The 25,843-nt window shown below is 39.1% G+C and overlaps 1 protein-coding gene across 3 annotated transcripts; it reads left to right on the plus strand.

The window, feature by feature from the left end:
- Positions 1–1,628: 1,628 nt before the first annotated feature.
- fez1 (fasciculation and elongation protein zeta 1 (zygin I)) lies at positions 1,629–24,141 on the plus strand. 3 transcript variants are annotated; one of them, XM_023265781.3, is made up of 10 exons: positions 1,629–1,929; positions 5,091–5,475; positions 9,434–9,521; positions 13,654–13,740; positions 16,848–17,013; positions 19,778–20,091; positions 20,787–20,867; positions 21,799–21,874; positions 22,820–22,885; positions 23,084–24,141. In XM_023265781.3, the coding sequence occupies exons 2-10, from the start codon at positions 5,135–5,137 to the stop codon at positions 23,098–23,100; spliced, it is 1,236 nt and encodes a 411-aa protein (XP_023121549.1). In that variant the 5' UTR covers positions 1,629–1,929; positions 5,091–5,134; the 3' UTR covers positions 23,101–24,141. The 3 variants fall into 3 exon arrangements, with proteins under 3 accessions (XP_023121549.1, XP_023121550.1, XP_023121548.1); XM_023265780.3 differs by having other exon boundaries at positions 1,630–1,929; positions 5,105–5,475; XM_023265782.3 differs by lacking the exon at positions 13,654–13,740 and having other exon boundaries at positions 5,105–5,475.
- Positions 24,142–25,843: the final 1,702 nt, after the last annotated feature.

Consider the following 25,843-nt stretch of genomic DNA (forward strand, 5'->3'; position numbering starts at 1 on the left):
AGAAGCTTTAGACGAGTTTGTGACTGAATGCTCTCCCCTCAGCTCATATATAATCCTTTTAGATTTAGTTTAATCAGCACACTGAGAATGTTCCCTCTATGAGTGAAGGGATGTCAGTTTGTCCCACTTGCTTCTGTATCCTGTCATTCCAGAATTGGAGGACATTTTATGTCTCGCCCATTAAATTTGAAATAATCCATGTACGAAATAGTAAAACATGCAGTTGTTCTGTAAATGTACTTGTCCTGAGACCAAATCTAAAAAAAAAAAAAAAAAAAAAAACACTAGGAGAAAAGAATGTTTGAAAATATTTTTTAAATACCAAATAAGTCTGGAGTTCCTCCTAAAATGTCATTTTTCTCTTGTCCCACCGCCCTGATGACCAGATTGAATCTCAAATAAAGCAGTTAAAATGAAATTTAAATCCCCTTTTAATGGCATTATTTTTTTTCATTGATGTCTCTTGTAATTGTGGGAACATTTTTTTAATAAACATAATATTTTAAATTATAATTACTATGTATGGAACATGTGTCCCACAACAACCATGTTAGCATAACCTTTTTAGCTGGTAGAAGAAGAAAACAGTAAATCACATGATACACTGGAATTAACATCATCAAACAGTTTTCCAAAAGAATGAGTAGAGCAAAGCTATGTCCTCTCTTCTATTTTTCAGATTTTTATAACATTGTCAGCCTTGATTGAATGCCTCAGTCTACCTCATGCAACCCTGTTATGCAGATTATAAGGAGAAGACAAACTCTTTTTACTTCTTTACTGTTTTCCATCAGTAAGTTTGTCCTCTTGGTCAGCAGTAACAGCTAAATATCTAGCTTCTACTCCTGAGAAAAAGAGAAAAAGCATGAATTAGCAACCCTGTTACTGTGATTAGAGTAGGGTTAGCACACAAATAAAACGTGGAATAAAAATTGTACCACTGATGTGTAAGCTGATCCAGTCAAGCCTTTGGTAGTTTATTCCCTATTATGGATGAATATGTTGCAGAAAATTGTAAAAGAGAAAGTTTAATTTTCAAAAATTTTGAGACCCAAATGTCCTCCAATTCTGGAATGACCCACATATGTGCACATTTGGGACAGAACGTCAATGAATTAGTGTATTTAGTTAATTATATATGCATGTTGCTTTTTTGACGAGTTCTGTGTTGATGCTTTTGAAAAGTCATTTAATTTTCTCAAGTGGTCTCAAGACAGTCAGATTTCATATCCAGTATATAAATAAAGATATAGATATACAGATATATATAATTTCTAACTGTGCTCTCTGTGTTCAAATACACGGGTCCGAATAGCACATCTTATTCTGTTCAGCTCTGAGGCAGAATCATTAAGCAGACAACAAAAGAAAAGGTTGTTACACCGTAGGTAGAAGGTGGGCACGTATACAATGTGCCACCTTGCTTGCTACAAACATCATCTCCTTCCCCCAAACCTTCTGCTCCTCCTCCTCCGCCTCATGAATACTGGGGAATTAATGCAAGTGGGGAGGGGGGAGGCAGGGACAAAAGGAGAAAAAGAGGATAGCGAGGGAAGAAAGCATTGGAGGGAGGGAGGGAGGGGTGAGCTGATATCGTCAGAGGCCCAGCAGTGCGCAGACTCTGTGAGAGCTGGGCTGGCTGCCTATTGATTGGAAAACAACGGGCTGTGGGAGGACAGATAAGGGTGGCTGTGGGCTAACGTTTGAGGGAAGGATACAGACCAAAGCTCACACTACGCTGCCATCTTTACCTCCCTGATTTCTCTCTCTTTTCCTTTTCTGTCTTTCACCCTGGAATGAATGTAACTGCTGCTGCTGCTGCTGCTGCTGCTGATCGCTGGGTGTTGCTGCAAAGGGAGGCACAGATTCTCCCTGTCTGAGAAGATCTCTGCTCTAAGCCATAGCAAACAGCGGCTCATCCATCTGCAGGTAATCTCTCTTCTTATTGTGCCGTACCTCTCAGCCTGCCGTCCATTCCTCCTGTCCTGACCCCTCCGTGCATCATCCTCCCCTCCATCCTTGCCTCGTAACCATGGTTTCCTCCATCTCTCCTTCCTCGCTGCTCTTCTCTCCCTCCCCCCACTCTCTCCCTTTTTCTACCTCTGATGAGCTGATGACATGCACTTGCTTCATTTCCATCTCTGTCACAGCCGCCTGATTGTTGATTTGAAGAGGAATCCGTTTCAGTTGTATTTATGTGGAACACAATCACAATGATTTCAGGGGTATTTTTAACATAAATATGATGAAATACCTGCTGTGTGAGAGTGAGAGCCAGGGGCCGTAATAGATGTGAACAGTCATTTCATTCCATGCTCCTCATACACTACAGGCTCACACCTATTGATTTCAATAGCAGTTGACATACATTGTCATTGAACTTATTCAAAAATATTAAACACAACATTCTTATTGCTTGTGTCATACAAAAAATATGCAACCTACAAATAAATACTTTGTTCTAGCAATTGTTGTTCAAAATGGAGTGAGTGATTTAGTTCCATTGCATTAAATGACCTCTGATGAGCTGTTGTGATTGGCTCTTTTCATACCTGCATGCTCGAGGTGCACCTGAACCCCCCCCCACCACTCACTGTGAAGGTCACATCCACTAAAAAAAGGCTGACACATACTCCAACACACACTGTCTACATCTATACCTGCAAATGTCAAAAAATCCTCTGCATACTCTACCATTGCTCCTGCTGCCATCTCTAATGAAGGTGCTCATTTTTGATTCAACTAGTTAATTCAGAGTTTTCCATGTCCAGTTGGCTACACTGACAAAGTGGTAAACAGAAATACTACAGTGCTTTCAAGAAACTGAATTAGTGATTTTTCACCCTGTCAAATAGTCAAGCAGCAGCACCTCCTCCAACTATTCCCTGTGGCAAGGTTAGAGTGAGCCACTAAGTCCTGTGTCTGTGTTCCTTTTATGAGACGACCAAATGACCCTAATTGGGTCCACTGATGGACACAAGTTGTCAGTCACTGTCACATAAAAGAGGCGGGGGGTGATTCATTTCCCTACTGCGAGGACTGAATTCACATGAATCATTTTCTCAGCAGAGAAATCCAAAATAAGCCTTAGACAATAAAAAGCAGAAGCATTTTGAAAGAACACAAACAAACCAATAAGACAGCAGCACAGAGAATAGGCAGAGATTGTGAAATACGATATCTGGCTGTAGACGGAGCAGCACTTTGCTGAGTGGTGTGATGAGGAGGAAGAGGCTTGCACAAGCTTGTTTTTAAATGGACTCCTCTGTACTCACCCACTTGCACCCGGCCAGGGTCCAGTGAAGCACAAAGGAGGAAATTTAGGCCTCAATACTGTAATGACACTGCGTCAGACAGCCTGACCGAGGCACAACTTCTCTTAAAAGTCTGACTGCAGCGCCAGCAGTCCTCCCAAGAATGAACAACGCTTCCGTTTGCAGGTCTGCACTCTTCCTTCTGCGCTGTTGTATGAATTTACATTTATTTTTTTACTTACTGATCGCTCCTTGCCCTCTTATGTACAGCCCACTATCATAAATATCAAGTAAAAATGACCATCAGCACAATCTTCTGTGGTTGTTGTGTTGCTTTCTTTTAGCTGTTTCTGTTTGTGGAAACTACCAATTCACAAACTGCACAAGACATAAACCAAATGTTTCCTGCCTGTGTCTTTTGCTGAATAAATGAAGACCAAATGTCTCTGAGACAATATTGTGAGGGCTGCAGTTTTATTCAGTGATCAGACCAGTGAAGTACACAACAGTGGATATATTATCACCTATATTATTACATAAAATTTCCAAAACATAACCGCAGTAGAACCATTGGAGCTGTGATTGTGGAGATGATAATACCTGAGTTTGGACACACCTTTTCATTCAATGCTTTTTATTTAATTATTTTATACATTGTAGGCTAATACTGAAGGCATCCAAACTATAACAGAATACATGTGGAATTATGTTGTAAATAAAAAGTGTTAATCTTCAGTATTAATCTACAATGTAGAAAATACTACAAATAAATAAAAAAGAATGAGAAGGTGTGTAAACTTTTGACTGGTAGTGTATGCAAGCAAGCAATTTTCTGAAGTTTGTGCCCAAATCTTGAATGTGGTGTCATGTTGTAAAAAAAATATATCATTGCATGGCATCTCTGTAAATCTGAAGAGAATTTTCTTACAGCTGAATAATAACAATATCATGCCTACATAATTTATTACACAATTTACACCCAAATACTTAACATTAGGAGAAACCCCTTGACAAACACAAAAATAGATTGACCATAATTTATTATGTACTTTGATAAATGTTCCCATAAAATCATCTGCAGGATCTTGGACACCTCATCAATTAAATCCCAGTAGAGGTACTTAATTAAGTGGGGTTTACCAGTGAAGCCAACTGGTTGGGTTCCCTTTGGGACATGGTCCCCTTCTGGCATATCTACCTTAATCTCCTGTTAGTCTAGACATCATGGTGCCATTCCACATGAGGTGAGGCAGCCATGATTTAGGAGAGGACAAATAAATCCTGCTGGGATGTTGGAAATCAAGCAGATGGGGACAGATAAAAATTTGGAGAAATTTTTGGACTTGGAACTTTGGAACACATTTATAGTACCGTTCAAAAGTTTGGGGTCACTTAAAAATGTCCCTATTTTTGAAAGAAAAGCAGCTTTTTTCAATGAAGATAACATTAAATTAATCAGAAATACCGTCTAGACATTGTTAATGTGGTGAATGACTATTCTAGCTGGAAACGGCTGATTTTTAATGGAATATCTACATAGAGGTACAGAGGAACATTTCCAGCAACCATCACTCCTGTGTTCTAATGCTACATTGTGTTAGCTAATTGTGTCAAAAGGCTAATTGATGATTAGAAAACCCTTGTGCAATTATGTTAACACATGAATAAAAGTGTGAGTTTTCATGGAAAACATGAAATTGTGTGGGTGACCCCAAACTTTTGAACGATATTGTATGTCCTTAATTCTGTAAGGGAATACTAGTAAAAGTTAAAATAGCGTATTTAACAAGCCCAGAAACAGCAAAGTGAGCGCATTAAACCCTATTTGACCATCAGTCTGTTTGGTGCAGGGCCCAGACCAGAACCCTCCAGGGGACACCATGGAAGCCCCTCTAGTGTGTTTGGATGAGGAGTTTGAGGACCTCCGGCCCTGTCGGATGGATGAGCTGGACCATCCGGCGCTCAACAATTCCTCTTACTCCACCAGCACCACCACCACCACCACTACCATCCCTCTGGCCTCCATCACTCGTGAGGACTTCTCAGAGCTGGAGAACTTCTCTGAGATGATGAGCTTCAAGTCGATGGAAGACCTGGTCAACGAGTTTGACGAGAAGCTCAACGTCTGCTTCCACAATTACAACACGAAGACGGAGGGCCTGGCACCCATACGCAACCAGTCACACAACCAGGAGGATGAGGAGAGACTGCAGGATGAAGAGTGAGTAACACAAGGTGCACTTACTGCAGCCTTTCTGGGGCTTTTAGCCATCATCAGAAGTGATCTGGTAATGTGTGTTTTACAGCCAGCAGTCTGCAGTGAAGTCTTAATGGACATGATACTGTTCAGAATAAAGACTATATGAGTTCATATTTAAAACAAAGCCCCTTTGGAAGGGAGATTTGATTAAAAAAAAAATTCATTTTCAGGTTTATATTTATCCCACACATTCCCAACCGTGTCTGAACTAACCTCAAAACCAGGAGGCAGGTGCTCTTTAAGGGTGTGTTACTGTGAATCAGCAGAAAAATAAAAAACAAAATAGAAAGGTACAACACCAATAGCAAAAACAGAAAAAAAAATAAAGAAAAAAGATAAAGGATAAATAAAAAATGAAGTATGCATAAACATGCAAGAATGAGCCATTTTAACCCCCTGTGGTCTCTCTGGAGAATATTGAATTTTATCAACTGGTGTTTGAAAACACTGGATTCAGTAAACTTAAATTAAAAACTCCCATTTGTTTCCTACTAGCAGTGTTTTTCCTGATATGACATTTACTATTGTAGTAGAAGAAAATGTTGCTTTTGTAGCTAAAACCAGAAAATGATTAACATATTTATTTTTAATTGTTGCAACTCTGAAAGGAATTAATCTTTTTGAATTGGTCAGTTCTACCATGTTTTTTTTTTTTTTTTGCTGCTCATCTGTGTTCAAGGTGCAATGATTCAAGTATGAATTGACTGTTTTTTTCAACTGTTTTTCGTTGTAGTTTTTTGAATTTAATGTTTTTACAGTATCAAATACTAAAAAATACCTGAAAAAAAGAAAAAAAGTGACATAAAACTGTAAATAATGCCCGCATCAAAAATTTGCCAATGATGAATTGTATTTCTTTTTAACATTTGATCAAAAATTACACTTTTTATTATTTATAGTATTTAAATCAGAAAAATATTCTAATTTTACAGGTATTTGTCATTATTTAAGAGAAAAATTATGCCCAATAACAACTGAATAATAGTAGTCAACCATTTAACTTGATATTTTATAGATGATTCCTAATAATAATAATAATAATAATAATAATAATAATAATAATAATAATAATAATAATAATAATAATAATAATAATAATAATAATAATAATAATAATAATAATAATAATAATAATAGTAATAATAATAATAATAATAATAATAATAATAATAATAATAATAATTAAATTTAAACTTAAACTTTTAAATGGTAGTATAAGCTGGTTATTCCATACAAGATTTTAGAGTATATTTTACAATAAGTGACAAACTATACCTGATCTAAAAACTTCTGTTTGGATAATTGAACTTTTCATCAAAATGCCTAAACTTTGTAGCATTTTGGCTGTTTAAGCTTCTGCCTATGTAATTACACTAATAATAAAATAATTGAGGAACCCAAGTATGAAGTAGTGAGAGCGTCAGCATACATTTAATAGAACCCATTCCTGCAGCGTTTTATGTTAATCACTCAGCAGGACTCATACTGCTGCCATTCACAACACACACTCTGGAGACCAAAACAGTGGCTCGGCAGCCCGACACAGAAGCCAAAACATTTCCACCCTCAGACTGCAACATCCCAAACAAGCAGTCAATCAGCAGCGTGACCCCACCCTCCACAGCTCCACCTCGTCAGGCTGCATGCTGAATTATTCAATGTGCAGTGCTGCACGCCTCAGTTGGCTTTGGTTCTCCACCAGCTGACTGCCAGACCCTCCTCCTTTTGCTCACAGCCTCTGAGGTAGAAACACAGACGTCCTCGCGCTGCGTGTATTTGAACCATGCTAAATATAGCCTGACTGTAGGTGTGAGGAAAAGATTATATGATCTCAACCAGTGTTAAATTGCTGGTAAAACGAGTCTGTATTGATGAATAGAGCTTTGACTGATGACTGAGTGCAGAACACAGGGTAGTGGGTGGATAGAGTTGGCTAATGCCATACACTGATTTACTGTGGCACAGAGAAGGAAACCAGCACAAACACATTCCAGTCAGACATGTCAACTGTTTCAACCTCCCCTGGAATTTCTCTCCCATGAACAATGTCTCATTGTTTGACCCTTTTCAAAACAATCCATTATGTGGCATCGAATCCAGTCTCATTCATTTGATATGTATTCACCTCAGCACCACTCAGACTCAAAATATGCAGTTATTAATAGAAGCTAAGACAGTGCTGATGTTCATAACACTGGAAGGTTTGTGTTGTGTTATGTCATGCAGGAAAAAATGATGTTTTCTAATTCAAAGTAAAAACAGGAGAGAGTCACAGACCAGCAGAAATAATCATCAGCATTCTAAATCAGCCGTTTGATTGAAAACAGTCTGTGGCACATTTTGGCCTAATCCCTGCAGTTGGCTGATCTGAAAGGCAGATATGAGCCAACAAGCTGATGGAGAACTAGAATATTAAACAGAATGATTCCTCTTCAGTGGCTGCCTGCCAACAAACACAACAGGACAGCTTTGTAACATGGAGTTCCAGTCCCTGCAGGCCAGACGGCCAAACCAGTGTGTCATGCATGTGCTGCATGTGTGATTATGAAGAGCGATGTGTTTGAATTGTTCAGCTTCATTAACATCGTGGAGGGTACATTACATGAGAAGATTGATACCTAAAGTATTGTCCATCATTTAAATCTACATTCAGCAGTCAGCTGCCTGAGCTTTGCAAGGAAACAGTGAAAAGATCTGCTCACCAGCACTGCTCCAGGCCAGAAAATCACCTGTAAAGTCAAGCACAGTTCAGGTTTTGAACAGATTAAACAACAAAGACAGTATGTTTATGAATGAGTTTTCACCCTGATGGCAGAATAGGATGATTTTTGGTTGATTTAAAACCATACAGCAAAAATCATAGTTCACAATTCTGGACTAGGTCCACATATTTGAAAAGTAATGAGAAGAAGTAAACAAACACTTATCTAATCCCACCCCTTTTCCATAAATTATTGACTGATAATTTCCAGTTTCCTAAATATTTATATAATATGCAGTTTAGATTTAGAACTACAGTCTAGACATTGTTAATGTGATAAATGACTATTCTAGCTGGAAACAGCTGATTTTTAATGGAATATCTCCATAGAGGTACAGAGGAACATTTCCAGCAACCATCACTCCTGTGTTCTAATGCTACATTGTGTTAGCTAATGGTGTTGAAAGGTTAATTGATGATTAGAAAACCCTTGTGCAGTTATGTTAGCACATGAATAAAAGTGTGAGTTTTCATGGAAAACCTGAAATTGTCTGGGAGACCCCTATTAGGGTTGAGCGTACTGCAGCTTTGTGTGCAGCCGTGGTATGGCGGCATGACTGGTGAGGTAAGCTGCAGGGCTGAATGGGCTCCACTGTGTGAGCAGGCGGAGGCAGTGCCACCGGGAGCAGGCAGCAGGCCCGAGCCAACCCCTGAGTGAAGGAGGAAACAACACAAAGGCTCACAGACAAAGGAGATTTCTTTCCCACTTTTCTGTCACTCCTCCTCAGACGGACGCTCTCTCCGGGTCGCAGTCAGAGACCACTGTGCACAATGATGTGAGAAGACTTTATCTAAAACTCTGCTCAGGATACCTTTTAATGAGTAGTAAGCTGTGCTGTTTTTCAGTTGTGCATTGTTCGTTTGCAGCCTCCAGCTCTGCACTTTGACCAGCATCATTGAATTGACTGAAATATTGACTGAGCTGCAGGTTGCTGAAGACAGGGCTGAGTACATTGCATTTTATAACCAGAGCAACGCACCCAGTTCTAGTCTAATGCTGCTACACAGTCTGCCTTTCTAACCACACCAGCCTAAAACAGTAGAGACATTTTGGAGCCGATGGCAAAAATAGTGTCTCAGAGCCTCCATGCAGTAATAAAAAATATTTTCTTGTGAAAGATGCTGGGCTTACATGCATGTGTCTCTTTTGATTTGCAGTGTGTGGGATGCTCTAACTGACAACTACATCTCCACCTGGGACGGCGCAGACTCCGAGGGACTCAACGGCAATCTTTCTGATCAGGAGGTACATTTCACTCCTCATCTTTCTCATCAGTTTAGGTCTGGGAACTGTGTTGCTAGGCCTGGAAAACGCTATATTCTACATTTTCATTTTCGTTTTGGGAAGGTGAAGTTAGGAGGGATTCCTAAAACCTTTATTCACAAGTGTTTTAAAATTTTGTTTTTGTTTCTACACAAATCTACACCTGTTTGCTTCCTGTTCTGACGTCATTGTCTGGTTTTTAGTCTACATGTAACAGCTGTTTTTATCCGTCCATTAAAAGCCTGAGAGGACAAAATTTGGCATATCACAAGAAAGTTTTTACACTTGACTCAGGTGAAGTTGTACCACTAAATAATCCATGAAGTACACAGAAAGGTCACATCTCTGTCTTGTTTTCCACCATGTGATCTGTCAATGTTCTTCCTGAAGCGGCTGTATAGCTCCACAAATCAGCTCCTAAAGTGAAAAAAAATGTCATTTTTCTGGAAATTTGCTTAATATTTTGATAAAAATCTGCCTACTAGTTGATGCAAAAAGCTTAGCAATAAGAATGAAAACAACAATGACATATTAACAACAGCATCAGCTAGTGGGCCAGACGAATACATACAGTAGGTACTGCAGTTATTAAATAGTCAGATTTATCAGATTTCAAACTGTCAAAACATCAAATACTGCAAATGTTTTATATAATGACACGTCCTCATCAAGCAACAGTTTGCTTGTTGTTTAGTAGCTTGGTGTGTTTTCAATACAAAACTATATAATAAGAATTTCAGCAAACTGTACAATGTGTTAGATGGGTGGCATGAAACTGTGCTTCAAAACCGTTAACCATAAATAGACAGTCAATTCTCTGACCTACTCTGATGTTTATTTACAAATTTTATGCTCAAATGAACTTAGTTTTATCAGAACTGTGGAAAGGTTTGACCCACAAAATGTGTTCACAACCCTAGAAAATAGCTCATAGCTCTCACAGTCATGTCTTCCTTCTATTTTGCAGATATATACACTACAAAAGTTTGGGGTCACCCAGACAATTTCATGTTTTCCAAGAAAACTCACACTTGTATTCATGTGACAACATAATTGCATAAGGGTTTTCTAATCATCAATTAGCCTTTCAACACCATTAGGTAATAAAATGTAGCATTAGAACACAGGAGTGATGGTTGCTGGAAATGTTCCTCTGTACCCCTATGGAGATATTTCATTAAAAATTAGCTGTTTCCAGCTAGAATAGTCATTTACCAAATTAACAATGTCTAGACTGGAGTTCTGATTAATTTGATGTTATCTTCATTGAAAAAAAAGCTTTTCTTTCAAAAATAAGGGCATTTATAAGTGGCACCAAACTTTCGAACGGTAGTGTATATAATAAGAATGTCGATCAACAAACTGTACAATATGATGTTAGATGGGTGGCATGAAACTGTGCTTCAAAACCGTTAACCATAAATAGACAGTCAATTCTCTGACCTACTCTGATGTTTATTTACAAATTTTATGCTCAAATGAACATAGTTTTATCAAAACTGTGGAAAGGTTTGACCCACAAAATGTGTTCACAACCCCAGAAAATAGCTCATAGCTCTCACAGTCATGTCTTCCTTCTATTTTCCAGATATATAGGAGTGTGTAGTGGTGTAGTGGTTATCAGTCTGTCCAGTAGTTCACTAATCTGTTTTTAAAAAATCTCTGTGTACGTATGTCATTATTTTTCACCTTGAGATGCCTAACTGTTCATTCTTTCTGAGGCCCGATGTCATGCTGACACTTGAAGTCATGCTTGACCAACCTTGACTGGTCTTGCGTTCAGCAAAGGTCTACCTCTTCCTCCCCTCCCTTAATTGGCTGTCAGACACAACTGGACAGCAGACATTAGCAGTCTAGGCAATGTTTGGGCTGGTCAAGGCCAGAGCAGATGCTTTCACTCCAGAGGGTGAGGGTTGTTGTGGAAATCATCAGAGCGCTTATATTCAGCACCATCCTGCCTTCAGCCGAAGTTACCAGTGTGATACCAAAAGAGGCCTTAATATTCCACAGATGAAGAATCCTTCCCTCTTTCTGTGGATGTGTACATAATATACTTAGTAATTTTTTCTTCTTCCACATTGCCTTTTAAGTATTTGTTAAAGCATAGCTGCAAAATACATTTGCTTGGATTTGGAACACAGATTTTTAAGCAATCAACAAATGAGAAATCTCTCATTTACTGTCTCATTATTGTCATGATGTCAGTGACCAGCAGAGAGATGAGTGCTCGGACATTTACAGTCTATAGCGACTCTGTGAGGCTGCACAGTGGTGCTTTGAAGAAATACCACATCCAACCGTTCCTGCACTAGCAAAGCTAACATATATAGCAAGTAAAATGTCAACTATTTCCATCATATGTTAGCATGTCTTCTAATGCAAATTAGCACTACACACAAAGTACAGTTGATGGTGATGGGAAAGCAATGCGTTTGGCATGTATTTTGGTCCTACACCTAAGTGGAAGACAATTTTTTTTTGATAATAGCGATATATAAAACATCAAGGGATCACCACTGTGGTCACAAATTATCCAAGCATCTAATAATTGTCAAAGAGCATTTGGGGGGGTTAGCGCATTACTTTAATCACATTACATTTGTCTTCCATGCAATAATCTAACACATTACTGTTATCAGTTAGTTACATCTACTACTTTTATTTCAGGCAGTATGGCCTTCTGCTGCAGCCACTTTGATTCTTCTAGACATGCATCTGAGTCTTGTTCTCACCACAACATTTTTCTGTGACGTGCTCTTTGGACTGGCTTTAAACAACTTGGTTGTTGTTGTTGTTTGCTAATTCTTTGTTAAAGAGCATAAAAGACAGAACTCATTAGGATGGAGGTTTGTAGTGGGATGATCATATGTGAGGTTTTATACTATATATAGATCTCAGGTGTTGTTGCATAATAATAATGCTTCAGTATTGCAATACTTTAAAAAAAAAAAAAGGTTTCTAAGTAATGTGCATTACATAACTTTTCTGGAATAACAACCCCTATACAGTTGTTAAGCCATTTCATACAGAAGCATATCTGTCAGTCTCATAGTGATGTCAGAGGAAAGTCAGGAATTTACCAAAATTATTTGGACATATCTTCTGAGAAGCACATACACTACTGTTCAAAAGTTTGGGGTCACCCAGATAATTTCATGTTTTCCATGAAAATTCACACTTTTATTCATGTGCTAACATACTTGCTCAAAGGTTTTCTAATCATCAATTAGCCTTGAACACCATTAGCTAACACAATGTAGCATTAGAACACAGGAGTGATGGTTGCTGGAAATGTTCCTCTGTACCTCTATGTAGATATTCCATTAAAAATCATCCATTTCCAGGGCGCTCAGATAGCTCAACTGGTTGAGCGAGTGACCCATGTATGCAACGGCCTGGCTTCGATTCCAGCTCATGGCCCTTTACTGCATGTCTTCCCCCATTATTCTCCCTGCTTACCTGTCTGTCGATGTAATAAAACCAACAAAAGGCCAAAAAAATCATCCGTTTCCAGCTGGAATAATCATTCACCACATTAATGTAGTCTAGAGCTGTATTTCTGATTAATATAATGTTATCTTCATTGAAAAAACTGCTTTTCTTTCAAAAAATAAAGGACATTTCCAAGTGACCCCAAATTTTTGAATGGTAGTCTACGTCTGTACAAAGGTTTGTGCCAGTTCATGTATTACATGTTGAGATATTTCACAAGCTGAAACCTTTGATCTGATGGTGATGCTACAAGTCAGAAGAATCAAAATCAGAAAGAGTCATCTGCAGGAGTCATGATTGTCATCATCATTATCAAAACTGTATAAAAGCCAAGTATTGCAAAAGATTAAACAAATGAGGTATAAACTACTTAAACTCTTTTACAAATGGAATCATTGAGAGATGCTGAAAGGTGATGTTCATATTATACTAATATAGCTACTTAAGCATGGGACTTTGAAATGAGGAGCAACCCAAGACTGATTTCTCCTGATCAAGATACCGTTTGTAGATTGTAGATTTAAATTATTATTCTGCGGCAGCTTTCGACTTTCGCCCTCTTCTCATAGTAAGTCATTTGCACCATACATGTTTGGATCATGTTTCATCTCACATTCTGCAGATCCATGAAAAAGAGGAAGAGGAGATGAATGAGAAGAATGACAACGTCAGCTGTCTGAATGAAGAGCCTCTCATCACAGCAGATCAGGTGTGTGTGTGTGTGTGTGTGTGTGTGTGTGCGCGCATGCGTGTGTGTGTGTGTGTGTGTGTGTGTGTGTGTGTGTGTGTGTGTGTGTGTGTGTGTGTGTGTGTGTGTGTGTGTGGCAGCTACATCTGCATCCTGCTTTTGATCTCGAGAGAAAGAGAGCATAAGATTTGAATGAGAGCGGTGCTTGAGTCTGTTTCATCCTATACCTGTTCAGTCATAATGCATTTTTGTTTACAGTAATTTTTTTGTGTTAGCTTCAGTTTCAGGTGTGTGTGGAGAAGATTCTTGCTTTTTTGTTGGCATATGGAATGAGAAGGTCAATAGTGTGGGGATAGGTTGAGCAGGTCTTGAGGACACTGATGTTTAAATAGATTCCAAACACCATATTTAGCCTGTCCAGGAAGGCCAAAATGTGCCCAAATCCAGCAAGCAAGGATTCAAATTGTGGATAAAGGCATGTAGTGGATAACATTGTGACCATCCCTGCCTAATACGCAGACGTTTCAACCAGTTGAATTTGTATTCTCGTCTAAATAACCAAAGTATGAGGTAAAATTTCTTACAGGTTGCATCAGATGAGATTGGGATGTGTAGAATGATGAAATAGTGCATCAGCTGTTACTTTCATCTCTAGAATTACACTCCGAGTGTTTCAGTTGTCTCTTGTTTGCCAGGATGGTGCCTGGTGAGCTTCTAACTTTGTTTCCCATTTAAAATGATAAACTGAGGTCCTCTGATTACATTTCAGCCATCAGTGTCATGTTTACTAAAACTGTTGTATAAAAGTTTGCAGATGCTCTTTTGGGAGAATTTTCAGACAACTTGCTGAATATTAGTTTGCGTTGCCTTAAGTAATAATAAATATATTTGTATATATTTCTATTTATGTTGCTATTCAATCATGTATTATAGCATCGCAAAAAAAAGGGATTAGAGGTGTGAAATTTCTTGAAGATTCATTTTCTTTCATTTCAGTTTTATTTATATGGTGTCAATTCACAACATATGTCATCTCATCGCACTTCACATCGTAAGAAAAGCAGAGAAACCCAACAAATTCAAAGTTTGCTTTGGATTCCCTTTGAGCAAGAACATGGAAAAGTTGGAAGGAAATAAAACAACGTCACTTTTCTGGGACGGACTACATAAACAATAACAACAACAAAAAGAACTCAGACAGAACCAGGCTATCTGCCTCGACTGGTCAGGGTGAGACTGGGGATGAGGGGGGTGAGGGATAGCAGGACAGCAGACAGAGAACAGATGAAGAATACAAAAGGGAACAAAAACAAACAAAAAAAATTACAAGTAAATAAATAAACTATGAAGACTTTGGAGGTCGGTGAGGACAGTGGCCAGCTCCAGATCCAGAGACACTTGCAGAGAGAACAAAACACAAAGGAAAGGAGAGAGAAGACACAAAGTCAATGACATGTACTGGTGGAGTATAACTGTATGGGAGAAAGAGAGAGGAGAGTGGAGGAGAGGAGCCTAGTGCATGATGGGAAGTTCTCCAGCTGTCTAAACCTATAGCAGCATAACTAAGGGACAGCTCAGGTGATCCCCAGCAGCCCTAACTACAGCCTTTATCAGAGAGTAACAAAGTATGTTGTTGGTTCTTCACTAATTGAAACTGCTCTGGCTGACTGCAGCACTCTACTCTCTACTTGACCTCTCAGGGTGTCTGGTGGCATCCGGCACCAAGACCTAGTCAGCAGATTCTTTAAGTCCTGCAAGTTGCAATGTCACAGATCACACACCTCAACCCGCTGTCCCAGTTCATGGTCTGCCCTCCCTCTGATCACTATTAGCTGGTGCCACATAAGCTACATTCCAGATCTTAACATGCACTAAAATGGTTGTTGTTATTTACATCATTGTGAGTAGTCACAGTGTATAAGAGCTTGTCCATCATATAAAATTGTCTAACTGACAATAGACAGATCTAGAGAACTGCCCAAGATTTCTAACCTCTTGTGAGAGGTTTAATGGATAAATACATCTCTGTATTGTTAGTGTCCATCTATTATCTATAGACTGCTGAATCCTCAGTTGTGTTACGGGGGTGCTGGAGTTTATCCCAGCTGACTTAGGGTGAAGGCCTGGACAGGTCGCCAGTCTATCACAGGGCTACATATAGAGACAAACAATCACACTCATGTTCACACCTGTGGACAATTCAGAGTTACCTATTAACCTCAGCATGTTTTTGGTCTGTGGGAGGAAGCCGGAGAACATGCAAACTCCATGCAGAAAGATCCCGGTAAGGTGGGTATGCAAACTGGGGACCTTCTAGCTGCAAAGTGAAAGTGCTAACCACCAAGCCACTGTGCAGCCCCATTGTTAGCATCACAAAGTAAAATTGACTACCCGCCCAGGTGGTCTTTACATGGATTAACAAGAGTGGTGACGCACCGTCCCGGTTTTGTACTCACGGCTTTGTTGGCATGCTTCTCAGTTCTTTGCTTCCACAAACAATACAGCAAGTCACTTACTTTGGTTGGATATGCCAATCCATTTATTTAGTTCAAAAAGCAACAATCAGATGTCCAAACTCCAAATCAAACAACATGCCAGCCTGTGGCAGCCTGCGGTCAAAAACAACGTATCTCTTGTGACCCACACCTGAACTAATCATTGGCTCCTTAAATGCACACTCTTCTCACCCCGCAATGCCCCTCTGGTGACCCTTAAAATGGCTCCATCAAAGAAGTTAAAGAGATATGCACATTTATTACCTTCAAATTTTGTTTTTGAGCAATATTTTTTGCATTCTTTGGGGGTGACTTTTTATCATGTCCAATAAAAGTACAATTGTGTGACTGTGTGGAGTGTTGGGTTGCTCTCCTATCATACTGGTACAGCAGGTTAGACGGATGCTAAAAAGCTAAAACCAACGGAAGCTGCCTCCATTGCTGCCTCTAAGCAATGGAGACATAAATAAGGGATTTAGGTGTAATATGTATGCTCATAGAGGAGGCTTTGAGCATTTTAGCAGCTACTGAACAGCTGTAGATGTATGTTTACTTACCCGTCTCTCAGTCTCTACTCTGTCCATCCATTTGTCCACTTATATCTAACCGACTTCCTCTCTTTCTCTCTTCAAGGTCATTGAGGAGATAGTTGAGATGATGGAGAACTCTCCAGATCCTGGTGAAACGGAGGAGGAGGATGAGGAAGAGAGCAGCCACTGCTCCTCCCGGACCAATCCCTCCCTGCTGGAGGAGATCAGGCAGCTGTCACAGGCCTCCAACAACAACTGCTCCTATGAAGGTAGAGCTGGGGACAATCCATTTCACTGGGTTTTTTTTTTTTGTTTGTTTGTTTGTTTTTTTAAACTGAAGCTTCCGAACTAAAACTTGGACATCTGGTAACTCACATATTTCAGGGGTTTGGGCTATATTCTTGTCAAAACATTGCTCCTTGTAGATTTGGTTATTTAACCCTAAGATGCATAAGTGAGTGGACTCTACACTCTTCCATAAGTGGGTCAAAAATGACCTGTATAAGAATCGATGTGTTTTTATACCATTTTTGTCATTTTGGTTAAGAATAATCATTCATATTATTGTTTGTATTCTATTTTTGTCAAGACAAGAATGACAAGAATGATTTCATGTTTGAAATGTGTTTATTTTTCATGTTATAACAGATTTTGAAAATTTTTGATATTTGCAAAAGAAGAATATTACACAGAACAACAACAGAAGAATGTCAGCATCCATTTTGTAGACATTTTTCCACTCTTTTCCTCCAGTTGTTGCTGCTCTCCAAACATGTGCACTGCATCACCTCTTGTATGATATTATCAGCGATAATAATGAGAGGAGCTTGGGGTAGTCATACAAATATAACATTTTTAAAGTATAAAAGGTAACCTAAATATTTAAATTGAATAATATAAAAAAAAGTTTTTTGAGGAATAGCTGGAATATGAAAAGATAAAAACTTTTCATTACAAAGATATTGCAAGAAAATGATGCCACTGAGTCATTTTTGACCCACTTATGCATCTAAGGGTAAAAAAGTGGATCTTTTCTGGCCAAAGATGTTCCTTAGTTAATCAGCAGGAGGGTGATTTTGGTTGTGCCTTTTAAGGTTGAAATTAATCTCCTTGACACGTCAAGTAAAACATCAATAATAGACTGAGACCCTCCCCAGATGGACATAAGAAATACTATCACCTCTATTTATGGAAGCTCCAGCACCAAGGCCAGTTAAATAGACACCCAGATCAAGGGCACAGATTCATGAACAACAAAGAATAATCATCCTGCACAACAAGCTGTGTACTCTCAGATTCAGTCTTCAAATCTTATTTTTGGGGAGATATTCACTTCAGCCAGTGGAGTCACCAGGATCCGCTTCTTTGATTTAGTGATCCACATGGTGAGATTAGTCATCTCATTTACGCAGGTCCATAGGTGAGGGTTCAAGAGGACACAGTGTTCTCTGCCATAAGGTGTCCTGTCGCTGAACATATTGGAGGTCTGTGTGGCTCCTCTGTTGGAGTCGCATTAATTTGTCCTGACCACTGTGGGAATGTGAGATGGCAGAGCGCTGCTGAGCTGAGCATGCACAGCTGTCTAAATACATTCATTTGTTGTTACAGTGACACAACATTATGGTTGGTTAACGTTTTGACATCAGCATTTTAGATATGTAGCTACAAGAGGCATGCTTTTTGGATGCTTCTTTAGGCCTCACAAAATGATTCATAAACAAACTGAACAGTCCCTGACAAACATACTGTTGTCCCTTAAGGGATCACATGTGTCAAAGGAAGAAAGTAATTGGAAACAGTGATGTAAAACAGCCAAATGAGGACAGCTGTTTCATGTTATTGTTGTTGTTTTCTTTTGTTATCAGTGCATAACACCTGATAATACAACATGTGTTTTACACTGTGGTTAGTAGTTGAATGTACACTACTGTTCAAAAGCTTGGGGTCACTTAGAAATTTCCTTATTATTTAGTCCTTATTTGACTAAAAGAAATAAAACAAGAAAAGCACTCAGAAAGCGCAGTACTCCACCAAGGCTACTCATTCCTTGTATCATTTCCGACAGCTGAAATCTTTCACAAATCCATGGATCCACACTATAAGCTGCATCGCTGCCAAAATCTAATCACTTGGTCCTTGTGATCTTCCCTGAAAATTTCATCCAAATCCATTAGTCTGTTCTTGAGTAATGTTGCTAACAAACAGACAGACAGACAAATCAACACTGATCGTCACATAACTCCACTGAGGCTCCGCCTCCTTGGTGGAGTAATAACAATTACTCACTTTATCATTAAACAATAAGTATCAACTATTAATACGTGTTTATAGTGCTTTATTATACAACACTTTTAAGTTGTAGTTTTTATCCTCAGATGGCAGAAGAAACCTTCTTTAGCTGAACATTTGACAAGGGTGTGTTTGATTTCTGCACCAGTGTACTTTCGATAAGCTGCTTCTTGATGAGCTGCTAGAAGCACATTTTCAAAAATATAGTCCCACTTCTGAACTTGTGCCAGCAGTAAGTAAAAGGCATGCTAAAGAATCTGAGGTGGGTGTAACTGTTCTTTCCTGCTATACTGCAACATGTATTTTACATTACCCAGCACTACAATAACATATATGTTTTTTTCATCTTTATTTACACAATAACAAACATCTTATTAAAAACACTTCTCCCAAACGTCAGTACTGTATCCTGTAGGTAGCCATTATTTACAAAAATACTTGAGTGTATTTCTACTTTTCTCTATTACTTTGCTCATTATGGTCATTTTTTCTTTCACTGTACATTGAATTACCAGCAACGACTAGCCAGTACTTAATTAGTGTCTCTTTCATATGAGAAGTTGCTCTGTATTTAATAGGCTATGGTGTTTCATGTTACCAATTAATGATAACATCACAGTGTCACAGATTCAGACAGCAAAATCAGATTCTGAACACAGATTGTCAGTTTGTTGATCGAGTCCTGGTTAAATCTAGCTGACTCATGCAACCTGTCCTTCCCACCCTCCCAAATCCATCCTGCAGGTCTGAGCCTTATGCCCAGCTCAGCGCTTGTTGAGCTGCTGCAGCGGGTGGAGGCCGCCATCCGCGAGTACTCAGAGGAGCTGGTCGGCCAGCTGGCTCGGCGTGACGAGCTGGAGTTTGAGAAGGAGGTGAAGAACACGTTCATCACAGCGCTGATGGAGGTGCAGAACAGGCAGAAGGAGCAGCGAGACAGCAGCAAACGCAGACGCCGGGACAAGGCCCTGAGTCTGCAGGGAGGAGCGACGTTGCCTGTGAATGGAGGGAATGCAGGCTCCACAGGCCGCACAGAGAAGACGGGAACTATGCCTGTCAAGGTGAGGAGCAGGGATGGGGTGCTGGTGACCTTGTATCCTTTACACGGCATTTAATCATTTGCATTGCCACGTAGGAGAATGTGTAGGAGCCATAACTTCAGTCCTTTCACGTGAGATTGATCCAAACCTTTGCTCTCCCAGTGTCACTACAGCAGTGTTAATGATGCTATCATGAATATTTCCACCTCCAGTAGTTGTGTTTATGAATGTACAGTGAGAAAGGTGAACCACAGCATCTGACAGTTCCTGCTCTTCAGCCCCTCTGATTGTTACCATAATGGATCTCAGGTCCATTAGCCTCTAAAGTATATTCCAGGAAAGATCCTGAAGTGGCAGTGACAGCCCAGTCCAGTCTCCTGTCCAGTAACAGAGGAATAGCTTAATGGATTTTCCCTTCATGAAAGGCAGCAGCAATGTATTTATCTGGTGACTGTTAGTACCTGAGGCTCCATTAATGAAGTAATATCAATGTACAGATTACTTAATGATGCAGATGCAATGCACACAATAAAACTGATTGTATGTCAGCATGCTGTGTTGGAATCTGCTAAAGGTTCTTGTAGTGTACACAATCAGATTTCAGGCAGCCATTCAGTTTGTCAGACGATCAGTTTGTAATATTGGTCTCTTTGTGTCTGTCTGTCTGTCTGTCTGTCTGTCTGTCTGTCTGTGTGTGTCATGGTTGTGACCTGCAGCGTTTCAGCATGGAGGGACTGTCCAACATCCTTCAGACGGGCATCAGACAGACATTTGGAAGCACAGGGAATGATAAGCAGGTAAGGTTAAGTATAAGAAGAAAGTCTCAAGTGTGACATTCAGTGTTCTGCTTGAAAGTCCTGGATCCAGATATTCATCAGGACAACAGATTGACATGGGCTACCATTCAAAACAGTGCAGCAGATCAGATGTACCCGCTGATGACAATAGTATGTCCTTGGTGACAACAACTTCTTTCAGGAGGATAATGTCCTGCAGCACAATACTTACTGTTCAGAACTGTTTGAGGAACATGATGAAGGGTTGAAGATGTGACTCTGGCCTCCAAATTTCCCAGATCTCAGTCTAATCCAGCACATGGAGGTTGTGTTGAGAGAACTAGTCTGATCTGTGGCTTCTCCACCTCACAACTTGTAGAACTTAAAGCATAGTGTCAGATTCCACAAGGCACTTTCAGGGCTAAAACAGTTTGTAATAATAGCAGGTTAAATTTTGGGTTCAGGTGTTGGGGTTGCCCTTGTGTTTGGAGTATGGATTGGGCCTTTAACCCTGCAGAGAATAAAAAAAAGGCTTGCAGTTTACAGATGGACCGAATTGGTCAACAATTTGGGAAATATATTTATTATGAGCCCATTCATTATACATTTAATACGAAGCAGGTATCTAGCTTAGTGTAGTTAGCTGTTTCCCCCGCTGCCTACGTTGCTAATAGTTAGCTGTTACCCCGGTACTTAGGCTAAACTAAGCCCCAGCTTTGTATTTAATGGAAAGATATTAAAGTGCTATCAATGTTCTTTTCTAACTTTTGGGAAGAAAGTGAATAACCCAACCCACCTTCCTTAATGTGGAGAACCATGACTGTAAGCTCAGTTTAGTATAGTGTTAACATCATTACAGAATAATTAGCTAACAAATAAAACTTCGCTGTTAGCTTGACTGTTAAATATCTTATTTTTCTGTTAAACCCTTGTAACCTTGACTCTGTTTCAGTATCTAAACACAGTCATTCCATATGAGAAGAAAGGCACCCCTCCATCTGTTGACGACCTTCAGATGATCACAAACAGTAAGTATCCAGATCACCACATCTGTAATAAAAAACAAGTAATAAGTGCAAAATGGAAATGGGACATCTGCCTGTCACCTCAACTGGTGGAGGCCGACTGCCGCCCTGAATCTGGTTCTGTCAGAGAGTTTGTTTGTGTTAAAAGGAAGATTTCCCTCCACACTTTCAGTAAGTGCTGCTTTAGGAGGAGTTGCAGGGTTCCTTTCTAAAATATTGTAGAGTGGCCTGAGATCATTTATTACTCCACCAAGGAATGCGGTGGTTTGTCTGTTAGCAACATTACTCTAAAATGGACTAACGGACTTGGATGAAATTTTCAGGGAAGGTCAGAAATGACACAAGGACTAAGTGATTATATTTTGGCAGGGATCCGGCTTATAGTCTGGATCCACGGATCTGTTAAAGATTTCTGTATCATTGCCAGATAGCGGCACGGCGTCACTATGAGTATGACTACAAGTGAACACTACATTAGCTGCTTGCTGACGATGACATGATTGTGATCCTACTACAAATCGACTGCTGCGGACTTATTGGGATTTATCGGTCCGAAATAATATGAGGAACAACTGATTAAATTATGGGGGTGATTTAGAGTCCCATCAATTCCTGCCACCCGCTACATATTTAGGTCACGCGAGTCGGTATCCGTACACAACGTACACATACATAACACACGCCTGTGCTCAGCACAAGGTCATTTTGTCTGTGGGTACATCTATATTAAATGGCCACATTCTATGTTGCATGATTTCTGATTATCAATAACTAATAAACAAATTTCTGACAATGCCATATGGGGGAATGAACAGCCTTAGCGGAGTACTGACCTCTCTGAGTGCTTTTCTAGTTTTATAGATAAACTGAACTGAAAGTTAAAAAAATGAAAGAAGTTGATATTCAGAATGGATACGTTTGGATTTAAATTCTGCATTTTCTGTATAGTTCTCTATGCCATGAAGGAAGACAGTGAGAAGGTGCCTACACTGTTGACTGACTACATATTGAAAGGTAAACACAATACCATGGGATTTAATACTCGTACAAAGTAACTGGTGTTGCTACACACTACAAAGGTTAGACAATTAGGAGAGTGAAGATTATGTACTCTATCGGAATACTGTCTATTAAATTCAGCTACTGCTAACTTGAAATGCCAGAATTGCTGCAAGAATTTACTAATGTACTGTGCTACATCTCCCTCTCTAGTCCTGTGTCCTACCTAAAGCACCGCCAGGCCAGGGGCCACAGTGTGATGGAGAAATCTTCCCCCGAGGGCTTTTCAAACCTTCTCGCCTCTGGCCCAAGCTGCATGACCTCCCCTCTTTTACCATTATCAACCATGGATCCTCACCATTGACATTATCATATTCACCTCAACTACAACTACTGCCTTTTGCTGAGCTCACCTCTTCCCCTCCCACACATTAGGCTCAGGCCAGACCACAAAATCGCCGCCGACTGAATAACAAGTGGGATGGCCAGTTCCCACTTTTAACGGACTTCACTAATGGAGCATGACATGCTTTTAACAACCACAGCAAAACTTTGGATACACAGGGATACAGTGTTATCACTGCTTTCTTTTCCCTAAGTTCTCTACTTTACTGTTTCTTGTTTTCTTTTTTTCCCCCGTTTCCTACAACAGAATTTCAGAGTTGCCAAGTCTTATTTCTAAACAGACCTCTTAACCACTGGATTTTGGTGATAGTTTTATGCATTGATTCATGGACTACACTGTCAAATAAATGAAATGCCATACTGCATCCACATACATCTCCCTGCATTGTTTCAGATGAAAAAGAAAAGTGATTCTTTTGAATACAAAAGCCATGCACCTTTTTCTGCCAACTTAGTACTGTAGCTCCATGCGACTGAAGAGAAACACACTACTATTACGGGTGCAGTGCAGCGCATTACAAAGCTTATTTTTTCTTCTTTCTTTCACTATCTGAATATCCAGTGCTCTTCTGACTTTTTTGTAGTTTCTTTTCATTTGTATCTAAATGTTTGATGTAAACTCTGTTGCTGATTTTCTACTTATATTTACTGTATCATCAGAGCAACAAGCTTCTGTGCATTCCACCATGTTCAGCCACGTGGAGGCGTATCACTGACTTTTCCTTGGATATCATCCCCCAATGAGACGAGCTCATTTCATTAAAGGTGTGCATATTTGCATATTGGCATAATTATGACTTCCTTTGCACCATGTAGGTGAATGTTACATCGCTAATCGCAAATTCTAATAAACATTCTACCCTAAAGCTGTGTACATTTGCTTCTTTCTGTCGTCATCTTTGAAGTTTAGCAGGAAACGCAGTCTGCTAGTTAGTAGTTAGAATTAAGATCATTTTATTGGGTGATTTTTTCGGAGAAATTTTCTTCCTCAGCACACGGATGTGAAAACTGCATGTACATGTTGCTGCAAAGTGAAGTTCAAGCATCACATTTGAATTTTGTATTTTGCACTTTAGAAAATGTACTGAGAAACACTTACAGATTCATCCAAACACACACCTTGAATACGTCTTCTTACATACTGTATATATTATAAATGTCCTTTTTTTTTTAAAAAAAAGAAAAGCTGTTTTTTAAATGAAGATAACATTAGATTAATCAGAAATACAGTGTAGACATTGTTAATATGGTAAATGACTATTCTAGCTGGAAACGGCTGATTTTTAATGGAATATCTCCATAGAGGTACAGAGGAACATTTCCAGCAACCATCACTCCTGTCTTCTAATGCTACATTGTGTTAGCTAATGGTGTTGTAAAGCTAACTGATGATTAGAAAACCCTTGTACAATTATGTTAGCACATGAATAAAAGTGAGAATTTTCATGGTAAACATAAAATTTTCTGGGTGACCCCAAACTTTTGAACGGTAGTGTAAGCACTGTTATATATGGCTGATATCTGATTTTGGATAAACACCCAGAAATCCTGTGATAGAGAACTGAATAAATCAAAAGAATAATTAACAAGCAATTATTTGGGTCAATTTTAAATTATTACGATGAAGCAAATAACTATCAGAGTTATTAATAATGAAGATAATTGTTTGCACCCGTGTCCATTATTGCCGTTCAAGTATATGTAGAAAAACATTGCAACATGCACACACACACACACACACACACACACACACACACACACACACATATATATATATATATATATATATATATATATATATATATATATATTATATGTCATCTCCACAGGGTACACTCACTGTCAGCACAGTCTTGAACATATAAAAATAAGGTATGTACTAAAATCAATGTAAATTGTGTCTCTTGAAATACTGTTTGTACTGCTGCCTGTAACATACACACACACACGTGCGCACACACACACCCACACACACACGCGCACACACACACACACGCACACACACGCACACGCACACACACGTCAGGCCATCATTTGGATAATCAGTGGACAGATATCACAATTTTCAAATATTTAGACACATGTGAACAAAAGCTGTGACCTGTTGTTGCATCAGGACAATGGTTCTGACTGAATTATGTGTGCCTTTGAACTACACTACTGATCATCTACTGCTTGTGTTGTCTTCACTAACAAAGACACTTTGCTGCTATCTAGTGGTTTAAGTCTGCAATATGCAAGAAAATTAAATATCAAAAATGCATTAAAATGGTGACTTTAACTTATAAATACATTTTCTAGATATATATTTTAAAATTCAAACATTAAAATGATTTGATTTTGCACTATGAGGTGTATTCAAATTATATATTGTACTCAAAGCCTGCAAAATGAAATAATTTTCTGGAAAATGGATGGTATATTTTGACAGGTGTGACTAAACTGAGCACTGATGTTTATTCTACATAAATATCATCATATATCATATAGATTCTTCTACGTTGGAAAGTTGAATTTTTCTTGATTTTAAATGTGCTTTTAAAATGTGATTTTTGTAGTTGTTTTGCA

Source organism: Amphiprion ocellaris, chromosome 14 (assembly GCF_022539595.1).
Source record: "Amphiprion ocellaris isolate individual 3 ecotype Okinawa chromosome 14, ASM2253959v1, whole genome shotgun sequence".
NCBI lineage: Eukaryota > Metazoa > Chordata > Actinopteri > Pomacentridae > Amphiprion > Amphiprion ocellaris.